General features: G+C 46.9%; 1 protein-coding gene across 1 annotated transcript in view; it reads left to right on the top strand.

The window, feature by feature from the left end:
- CATSPERD (cation channel sperm associated auxiliary subunit delta) overlaps window positions 1-11,159 on the top strand; it is a 58,701-nt gene that overhangs the window by 34,397 nt on the left and 13,145 nt on the right. The window contains exons 11-16 of the mRNA XM_005661304.3: window positions 72-154; window positions 2,408-2,584; window positions 7,810-7,923; window positions 8,704-8,793; window positions 9,503-9,561; window positions 10,876-10,954. Of these exons, the coding sequence (XP_005661361.1) occupies window positions 72-154; window positions 2,408-2,584; window positions 7,810-7,923; window positions 8,704-8,793; window positions 9,503-9,561; window positions 10,876-10,954 (602 nt within the window). The remainder of the gene's footprint in view (window positions 1-71; window positions 155-2,407; window positions 2,585-7,809; window positions 7,924-8,703; window positions 8,794-9,502; window positions 9,562-10,875; window positions 10,955-11,159) is intronic.

Genomic DNA, 11,159 nt, shown 5'->3' with positions numbered 1-11,159 from the left:
AAAAAAATTTTTGGTCCACGGAAACAACCCTCATTTCAACTCTTGTTCTGCATTGTTTTGTTTTTTTCTAGATGAAAACGAACTGGCAGTTTTAACTCGGGAGAGTAATTTGTACTATGGCAGCCTGGGAATTCTGTCGAGTTCTCTAATCAAAGTAGGTGCGATCCAGAGTTGCAATTTTGGCTCAGTGGGTTAAGAACCCAACTAGTATCCATGAGGATGTGGGTTCGATCCCTGGCCTCACTCAGTGGGTTAAGGATCTGTCATTGCTGCAAGCTGTGGCATAGATCACAGACATGGCTTGGATGGCACATTGCTGTGGCTGTGGTGCAGACCGGCAGCTGCAGCTCCAGTTTGACTCCCAGCCTGGGAACTTCCATGTGCCACAGGTGTGGCCATAAAAAGCAAAAAAAAAGAATCAACCCAAAAACAGAAAGAGTCGGTACAACCCCATTGTTACCTTGTTGGTAAGGGATAACTGTCTTGGTAAGTTCCCACTGCGGCACAGCAGGTTAAGGATCCAGCATTGTCTCTTGAGTTGCTTGGGTCACTGTGGAGGCAAGGGTTCATTCCCCAGACTGGGAAATCCCAAATGCCATGGATGTGGCAAAAAAAAAAAAAAAAGAATAATCATCTTGTTCACAAACATCTGATCCTTTTTCTGAAGAAATTGCTCTAGTTATTAAAATAGCAATAGTATTTTTCATAGCAATGGCAATAACTTAATTTTAATTCATTGTACATTACAAAAAGTAACATTTAATAATTTGAATAGAAATTTCAGTAGCTATTAAAACAACAATGGCAGCTAACACTTAGCACTTAGAATATGGCAGATGCTGGTCTTAGCACCTGCTGTCTGTTACCCCAGCCATTGCCTTAAGAAGTAGAACCGAGAGTTCCCGTTGCGGCTCAGTGGAAACAAATTCGAATAGTATCCATGAGGATGTTGGAGTGATCCCTGGCCTTGCTCAGTGCGTTAAGGATCTGGCATTGCCATGAGCTGTGGTGTAGGTTGAAGACACAGCTCAGATCCCGAGTTGCTGTGTCTGTGGTGTAGGCCAGCAGGTGTAGCTCTGGTTCCACCCCTAGCCAAATAGGGACCCCTAATTTCCATATGCCACAGTAACAACCCTGGGGAAAAAAAAAAAAAAAAAAGAACCCAACATAGTGTTCGTGAGGAAGTGGGTTTGATCCCTGGCCTCGCTCAGTGGGTTAATAATCCGGTGTTGTCACAAACTGCAGCACAGGTCCCTGATGTGGCTTGGATCTGACATTGCCATGGCTCAGGTATAGGCCGGCAGCTGCAGCTCCAATTCCACCCCGAGCCTGGGAACCTCCATATGCCTTGGGTGCATATGGAAAAGAAAAGAACAACAAAAAAGAAGTCAGAGTTCCCATCATGGCTCAGTAGTTAATGAACCCAGCTAGCATCCATGAGGACCCAAGTTCAATCCCTGGCATCACTCAATGGGCTAAGGATCTGGCATTGCCATGAGCTGTGGTATAGGTCACAGACACAGGTCGGGTCCTAAGTTGCTGTGGCTGTGGTATAGGCTGGCAGCTACAGCTCCAATGGGAGCCCTAGCCTGGGAACCTCCATATGCTGTGGGTGCGGCCCTAAAAAAAAAAAAAAAAAGTAGAACCTATATTGTTCCCATTGGACAGATGGAAAAACAGTGGCACAGGGAGTTAAATTCACTTGTCAGAGGTCAGAGAGGCAGGAGGTGGTGAGTACTGGGCTTAGCTCACACTATCTTGTACATCATGTGTATCTGATGTTAGTTCATTCCCACAACAGCCCTTTGAAGGAGATGATAGCATCCACTTTTACACAGGAGAAAACCAGAGTTCAGGTTTCTCTGTCTCCTAAGGCCCTCAACTTGTGAGCAGCTGAGCCAGAAAAGTCCCCCAAGGTGTTCTGACTGCCTCTTCAGCCTTTTCCCTGCCAGATCTTCAGCCAACCTATTTCCAGAAAGTTGCCCAAGAATGGGATAGGATGGTGAGATCACTGGGTATGCAGACAGACTGTCTCCTCAAAGCCTTACCTTGACATCCCAATGGCCGGTGTGTTTTGTAGGGAGAGGTTCTGTAGCTTTCATCTGGTTCCAGAATGGTCCATGAACTGTGAATAAGTGCAGAATACTTTCCTGGTGTCCTCTAATTTAACCATCAAGGGATGAAAGAAGCTGATGAGTAGGTGTCTCAACAAGTGTACTTATGACTTTACTTGGGTTTTCGGTTTCTTAGGTTTTTGTTTTCTTTTGTTTTTTTTTGTTTGTTTGTTTGTTTTTTGTTCTTGGTTTTGTTTTTGGTCTACCTTATATAAATCTGAATCCCAAGAAAAAAAAATCCTAAAAAATAAGGAAGGAGAATGAGTTGATCTCAGAAGTCATTTTTCTCTTAGTTTGCAGACCAAGACATCTGGTCAGAAGAGGCAGTCCTGGTGTTCACTGATGTGGGGTTGCTTGAAATACTGACCCCACTTCCTGACTCCACCTTTCCAGCTTTCGATTTCCAGAAGTGCCCCATGAATATCCAGGAGATTCTCATGGACCCCCAACTCCACATTGATGTCTGCAAAGTATGTGCTGATAACCCTATGGATCAATTTCCAGAAAGGGCCTTTGGATCCATAGTGATCAGGGAAATGAGAAAAAAAAGAACAGCAGTCCCCATCCTGGCTCAGTGGAAACAAATCCAACTAGTATCCATGAGGACGCAGGTTTGATCCCTGGCCCTGCTCAGTGGGTTAAGGATCCAGTGTTGCTGTGAGCTGTGGTGTAGGTCACAGACATGGCTTGGATCCCACATGGCTGTGGCTGTGGTGTAAGCTGGCAGCTACAGCTCCAATTCGACCCCTAGCCTGGGAACCTCCGTTATGCCATGGGTGTGGTCCTAAAAATACAAAAGACAATTAAAAAAAAAAAGAGCAGCAACTCTGCCATATAGTTTAGTGATAAAGCACATTTTGCTTAAAATATTATTTTATGTTATAATGGTGTTGATAGATGGGTGTAATTTTTTTTCTTATTTCTTTACTTGCCATGACAAAATGCATGTCCCTATCCATGGGGATTTTCCTATGGGTCTTTGAAATCACATGTCTGGGAATTGCTGGTTTTATGCAAAGTGCAGGAAAAAGAAAGAGAGAGTTGGAGTTCTTGTCGTGGTGCAGTGGTTAACGAATCCGACTAGGAACCATGAGGTTGCGGGTTCGATCCCTGGCCTTGCTTGGTGGGTTAAGGATCTGGTGTTGCCATGAGCTGTGGTGTAGGTTGCAGATGTGGCTCAGATCCCGCATTGCTGTGGCTCTGGCATAGGCCAGAGGCTACGGCTCCGATTCAACCCCTAGCCTGGGAACCTCCATATGCCTCAGGAGTGGCCCTAGAAAAGGCAAAAAGACAAAAAAAAAAAAAAAAGAGAGAGAGAATGAGAGAGGGAAAGAGAAAAAACAATAGTTTTTATGTAAATGGCCACTTAAACTGTTCAAGAAAGATGGAAAAGAGTTTCCCCACCAAAAAAAGACAGAGCAACTACGTAGTGTCATAAAAACATATGGATGATAGCTGGAATAGGAAAAAAAAAAAAAAGCTGGAATAGAAGTTAACGCTTTGGTAAAATGGGATCAGGGGTGTCTCTGGAGCATTGGGATGAGGGTTCATCCCTGACCTAGCACAGCTAAAGATCTGGCGTTGCCGCAGCTGTGGTGTAGATCGCAGCTGAAGCTCAGATCTGATACCTGCCCTGGGAACTCCGTATGTAACATAGCAGCTGAAAAAAAGAAGAAAAAAAAAAAGCTAGAATAGTGTGTCACAAAAATAACACAGGATTGGATAATACGATAAGGTGTGTAAAAAGATATACATGAGTCCATACCAATGTAAATAAATGACTAAATAAATAAAGGGAAGGGGGTGGAGTTCCTGTCATGGCTCATTGGTTAATGAATCCGACTAGGTTGCAGGTTCCATCCTTGGCCTCGCTCAGTGGGTTAAGGATCCGGTGTTTCCATGAGCTGTGGTGTAGGTCACAGATGCGGCTCGGATCCTGCGTTGCTGTGGCTGTGGCGTAGGCCGGTGGCTACAGCTCCAATTCGATCCCCTAGCCTGGGAACCTCTATATGCCATGGGAGTGGCCCTAGAAATAGCGAAAAATAAAAACAAAAAAATAAATAAGTAAAAGGAAGGGGGATATTTCTCTGTTACAGAAGAGTTCCAAATAATATACCAATATTCTCTCCTCTCCAGTAAGTGGGGTTGAGGCATCCTGCCTGAGCGTGGACTGGCCTTGGTGATTTACTTTTATTTATTTATTTTTTTGGCAGTACCCACAGCAGGCAGGCCAGAGATCAAATCCATGCTGCAATGGTCATCCAAGCCACAGCAGTGACAACATGAGATCCTTAACCTGCTGAGCCACCAGAGAACACCTAGAGAATCATTTTTATTTTATTTTATTTTTTTAGGGCTGCACCCTGCATCGTATAGTGGTTCCCAGGCTAGGGGTTGAATCGGAGCTGTAGCTGCTGGCCTACGCCACAGCCACAGCCACAGCCATAGCCACACTAGATCTGAGCCATGTCTGCAACCTACTCCACAGCACATGATGCAACAGACAAGATCTTAATCTCCAAAATATACAAACGACTCATATAACTCAACACAAAAAAAAAAAAATCAAAAAATAGGCAGAGGTCCTAAATAGACATCTCTCCAAAGAAGATGTATGGATGGCCAGCAGGCACATGAAAGATGCTCAAAATCACTAATCATTAGAGAAATCCAAATCAAAACTGCAGCGAGTTTCCACCTCACACCAGTCAGAATGGCCATCATCAAAAAGTCTTGGAGTTCCCATTGTGGCTCAGTAGCAACAAACCCGACTTGTATCCATGAGGACTCAGGTTTGATCCCTGGCCCCATCAGTGGGTTGAGGATCTGGAGTTGCTGGGAACTGTGGTGTAGGTTGCAGACGTGGTTCGGATCCCGTGTTGCTGTGGCCGTGGTGTAGGCCAGCAGCTGTAGTAGGTAGCTCCAACTGGACCCCTAGCCTGGAACTTCCATATGCCACAGGTTTGGCCCAGAAAAAAAAAAATTCTACAAGTAACAAATGCTGGAAACGATGTGGAGCAAAGGAAACCCTCCTACACTGTTGGTGGGAATGTAAATTGGTACAACCACTGTGGAAAACAGTATGGAGGTTTCTCAGAAAACTAAATATAGAATTACCATATGATCTACCAATCCTACTCCTGGGCATATATCCAGACAAAACTGTAATCCAAAAAGTTACATGCACCCTTATGTTCATAGTAGCATTATTCACAATAGCCAAGGCATGGAGACAACCTAAATATCCATCAACAGATGAATGGATTAAGATGTGCCAAAAAGTAACTAAATAAAAAAGTTTTGGAGTTCCTGTCGTGGCTTAGTGGTTAATGAACCCAGCTAGCATCTATGAGGATGCAGGTTTGATCCCTGGTCTCGCTTAGTGGATTGGGGATCTGGCATTGCTGTGAGCTGTGGTGTAAGTCACAGACGTGGCTCAGATCCAGCATTGCTGTGGCTCTGGCTTAGGCCAGTGGCTACAGCTCTGATTGGACCCCTAGCCTGAGAACCTCCATATGCTGAGAGTGCAGCTATAAAAAGGCCTAAATAAATAAAAATAAAAGAAGATGTGGTACAGACATACAATGGAATATTACTCAGCCGTAAAAAGAACAAAATAATGCCATTTGAGACAACATGAATGCAACTAGAGACTTTCATACTAAGTGAAGTAAGAAAGAGAAAGACAAATACCATATGATATCACTTATATGTAGAATCCAAAATATGGCACATGGAGGTCCCGTTGTGGCTCAGCAGTAACAAACCCAACTAGTATCCATGAGGATGCAGGCTTGATCCCTGACCTTGCTCAGTGGGTTAAGGATCTGGCGTTGCCATGAGCTGTGGTGTAGGTTGCAGACGTGGCTCTGATCTGGCATTGCTGTGGCTAGGGGGTAGGCTGGCAGCTGCAGCTCCAATTTGACCCCTAGCCTGGGAACTTCCATATGCCATGGGTACAGCCATTTAAAAAAAAAAAAAGACAAAACCAAATAAATAAATTAAATTAAATATGGAACAAAAGAACCTATGTACAAAACAAAAGCAGACTCACAGACATGGAGAACATGCCTGTGGTTGCCAAGGGGGAGGGGAGAGGGAGTGGGATGGACTGGGAGTTTGGGGTTACTAGATGCCAACTATTATATTTAGAATAGACAAGCAATGAGGTCCTACTGTATAGCACAGGGAACTGTGTCCAATCTCTTGGGACAGACCATGATGGAAGATAACATAAGAAAAAGAATGTAGGAATTCCCATCATGGCTCAGGGGTAATGAACCAGACTGGTATCCATGAGGGCTTGGGTTCAATCCCTGGCCTCGCTCAGTGGGTTAAGGATCCAGCCTTGCCATGAGCTGTGCTGTAGGTTGCAGACTCGGCTCCGATTCGACCCCTAGCCTGGGAACTTCCATATGCCATGTGTGCAGCCCTAAAAAGACACACACGCAAAAGAAAAGAAAAGAACAGAGTCTGGGTGGGGAAAGAGCCACTGGGCAGTGGAAGGCAGACACTGCCTTTATCAGGAAACCAGGATTCACAGGGACAGTCAGGAGTCCTGTTGCCAGGACATGAAGTTTCATTTAATCTTGTCATTCCTTGTCAATGCCTAGAATCAGAAGCCCCTTATTGGTTCCCTTCCCATGGTGGCAGGAAACCAATCCAACCAATCCAGTGCCTTGAAAACAGGGTAAGTGAAAGGCAAGACACAAGCGTTCTTCCTCCTCTCCTTCCCACCCTTCCACTGGCTCAGTAAGTAGCACAGGGAAAGGTCTTATAAAATTGTTCCAGCAAATGTATGAAAACAAAATGGTAAGATATTGCCCGGTTCAACTCCACCATCAAAAAACGGAGACATGGAGTTCCCTGGTGATCTAGTGATTCAAAATCCATTCTTTCAGCACTGCGGCCAGGGTTCAATCCCCGGTCTGGGAACTGAGAGCTCACATCAAGCCACTGCATGTGCCACCAATGAAAGTTCAATCAACGGTGGGTCTTGGCCAACCTGAGCCAACCCTCCTCTGGTGGATTCAGCCACCAGTGAGCAAAAAGACAGAGCACAGAGGAATGTGTGTCCATCCACTATAGGAAAATCCAGACCTTGGGGAATCAACAGTCCCCACAGCCTGGGTCCCTTCAAAGATGTGTAGAAATGAAAAGGAAGAGGATGGAGGTGGGAGCTGTGGATTGAAAGAAACTTAAAAAGACAAAATAGAAATTCCCTATGGCACAGCAGGTTAAGGACCCGGCATTGTCATTGCAGTTGCTTGGGTTCTATCCCTGGCCTGGGAACTTCTTCATGACCAAAAAAAAAAAAAAAAAAAAAAAAAAAAGTTCAAAAGTGGAAACACTACATTATATCGTGTAGGGATGCCCTGTTTTGTCAAGAACTCTAGAAAGAAATGCAAGGAAGCAACAATACAGAGAAGTTAGGTGGGGTGGGGGTACTTCTGGAGAGAAGAGAGATGTGACTGAGTGGACCTCCATGGTCCTCTGGTGGTGCAGGGTCTAGCCGGGAAGATGATGGCTCTGGTGACAGCTCCAGGCTGCAGCACCTTCCAAACTGGAAGATTCCATCCCTGGGGGACAGCCTCCCCTGCCACTGACCACTTGCCTCCTATTTGGGGGAATAGAGGCTTTGTTTGATCAATTGACTGATTGATTTTTTTCTTTCTTTTTTTGCATTTCTAACTAGGTGAAACTTCTGCAGGGAGAATTTGCAAACAAAATGTACACCATTGATATGAATAGCAAGTTGGAATTGACGGCCCTGATGATACCCCGGCCGGGCACATCTCCAGTCCCACTAGTAAGGACAACACATCTGTTTGACAAGCATTCCTGATACGTGGGTGGCATCCCCCCACGCCCTGCCCCTCCAATTCTCAGGCTCTGGAAATTCCCAGGCATCCTCTCTCGAGACACACTCACGACGCCCCCTAGAAACCCTCCGGCTCAACTAGTGTCCACGTGTCCTGGCCACTACAGTCTTTCTGCCAGCCCGGCCTTCTCTCCCTTCTGTGCCTGTTCTCCACCCTTCTTCTAAGCTGCCCCATGGCCTTTCTATAAGTGCCTTTTTCTCTCAACTCAGCCAGAGCCAGCCCTCCTCCTGCAGGGGGTGCCTGAGAACCAGTGGGTGTTCCTGGACCTGAAACCCAGGAGTCCAAGCAAGGGATTCTCAAGTGCAGATAATCAGGTTGAAAACAAAGCGGCAGACTGGATACAAGGGCGTGTCCAGCCAGGACCAGGGTCTGCGAGGGGCTGCCACCCTAGCTCCAGGTCTCGCCCAGAGCTCTCTCATCCCACCCCACCTCCTCCACGCAGGACCAGCTTCTGTACACCAGGGGCAAGTTTGAATCTTGCGGCGCAGCAGCTCCAGGCTGTGTGCCGAACGAGGCGCTGAGCCACAGTGGAGTGTGGATGGCACGGGGGCACATTTGGGGACAGAACCGACAGCTGCACTTGCAGAGCAAGCTCGGTTTTTAGTCTAAAGGGGCCCTGGGGTCACCTGTGGGCGAATGCCCCGAGGCACCCTTTGGCCCCTGCTGGTGCCCTACAGTGCATGCGCCTCTCATCCCACCCCCTCCAGGTGATGGTGAGCAATCCCCACTCCCTGGGGCTGCAGGCAGTCATCTACGAGGATGGCTACACCTACGATGGGAACACCAAGCACAGACTGGTGAGCTCACCACTGCCCCAAACCCGGTTCAGCGGGTGGTGGGCTCAGCCTTGATGACTGGGCCAGGTCCAGCCACCTGTATCCCTCTGTCTGACCTTCTTCCTGCTTTCCTTCCTCACACACACCCGGAGAAGGTGCTCCAGGATGTGAAGGGGACACAGCCCTACCCCCTGCCCCCCTCCACCGCATGCAGGCAGCAGTCCCCCAGACGAGTGACAGCATCAGGGCGTCACATAGGAGAGGCACAGGGAGGCTAAGCCAGCCCCAGGGAGGGCATGAGACCTGTGTTAGCGGGGTAAACTGAGGCATCAGGAGGCCAACCAGTGCCTCTGGGAGGGTCTGGTGGATCTGCAGGGCGGAGCCAGGACTTCTGGTGGCACCAGGGAGTTGGGACTTGACCCTGGACCACAACAAATTCTTTGGGCCCATCCTTGTCCCATTGCAGCTAAATAAGAGGGGAAGTGAGTCCCACGCCACTCTGGGTCCCCAGGACAAAGGCAGTGGAGTAATGAAGGTGCTTTGGGGGAGGGGTATTCCCAAGAGCTTCCAAAAGCCTTTTACCAGCAGGAATTAAAACCAGAGGAGGGCTGGATGGCTCCCAAGCACCTCCTCCCAACACCCCATCTTGCTCTGTCTCCTGAACCCCAACTTTGGGACCACCCCAGGATATTCCACTGTTGCAATGGCATTTTTCTGTCTCATTCCCTAGAACATTTCCCTGAGGCAGCAGCACCACTGGGGCAGGGCTGACCCCAATTTCACCTCCAGGTATGTTGTCATCTGGGTGGTGGTCAGTGGCCCTGGGGTGTCCCATGGGGTTCCCTTAGCAGGAGCCAGACCCCCCTACTCCAAGGATGGTATGGGAAGAATGATTAAAAGTTCTTTATAGGACTTTACAGGAGTTCCCATGTGGCTCAGGTGGTTAAGGATCCAATGTTGTCAGTGCAGCAGCACAGGGTCACTGCTGTGGCATGGGTTTGATCCCTGGCCTGGGAACTTCTGCATGCCACAGGTGTAGCTAAAAAAAAAAAAAAAAAAAAAAAAAAAAAAAAAAAAAAGCTCTTCACAGAAAGACAAATACCATATGATATCACTTACATGTGGAATCTAAAATATGACACAAATGAATTTACCTATGAAACAGAAACAGTCCCACAGATACGGAGAACAGACTTGTGGTTGCAAAGCAGGAGGGGCATGGGGAAGGGATAAATTGGGAGTTGTGATTAAAGATGTAAATTATTATATGCAGATAAACAACAAGATAAACAGCAAGATAAACAACAAGGTCCTACTCTGGAGCACAGCGAATTCTTTTCACTATCTTGTGATAAACCTTAATGGAAAAGAGTATTTTAAAATATGTGTATAACTGGAGTTCCCGTCATGGCTCAGTGGTTAATGAAGCTGACTGGGAATGATGGCGTTGCGAGTTCGATCCCTGGCCTCGCTCAGTGGGTTAAGGATCCGGCATTGCCATGGGCTGTGGTGTGGGTCCCAGACGCAGTTCAGATCCCACGTTGCTGTGGCTCTGGCGTAGGCCATCGGCTACAACTCTGATTAGACCCCTAGTCTGGGAATCTCCATATGCCATGGGTGCGGCCCTAGAAAAGACAAAAAGACCAAAAAAAAATGTGTATAACTGAATCATTCTGATTGTGATAATAAAATTGGGGTTCAGCTGTTCTTTTCAATAGATTACCCTGTAATTTCAGTACATTACCATGTAAATTAACAAAACTGACTCAGGAAGGGGTAGAAGCTAGAGGGAGGCTGGGTGCCACCATGTGTGAGCAGAGGTTTGGTCAATACTCTGGACCAAATGGATGAATAGATGAGTGGATGAATGGAGAAACAAATGAATAGATGGGTGGATGTATGAACAGATGGATGGATGAATGGATTATAAATGGATGGTGGATGGATGGATAAATGGATATATAGATGGATGATAACAGATGAATGAATGGATAAATGGATGTATAATGGGTAGGTGGGTTGGTGGATGGATGGATGGATGGATGACTGGTTGGGTCAGCAATGCTATTTGCTGTAATAACACACACACTCATTGCTTTGCAGCATAAAGAGATCCACCATATCTACCATCACTCTGGACATAGCTAACAAGGAGATCTCATGTGTGGACCTTAAACCACTGGTATGACCAAACCGTTTGCTGTCCCACATTCTTTGTCATTAGTGTTAAATTAATAATGGCAGCAGGTCTCAGCTGGCTTGTCCCTGAGGGACTAGCTGAGCTCAGACCCAGGACCAGGAAATGGAAGTGATCCTAGCCCAGTTGCCCAGATCCCTGCCCCTCCTCATTATCATCCCCCGGGGGTGCCCCTCATGACTTACCATCC

This window comes from Sus scrofa, chromosome 2, assembly GCF_000003025.6.
Source record: "Sus scrofa isolate TJ Tabasco breed Duroc chromosome 2, Sscrofa11.1, whole genome shotgun sequence".
Lineage (NCBI taxonomy): Eukaryota > Metazoa > Chordata > Mammalia > Artiodactyla > Suidae > Sus > Sus scrofa.
The sequence above is the reverse complement of the archived record's forward strand: the minus strand, read 5'-3'. Positions and strand labels throughout refer to the sequence as shown.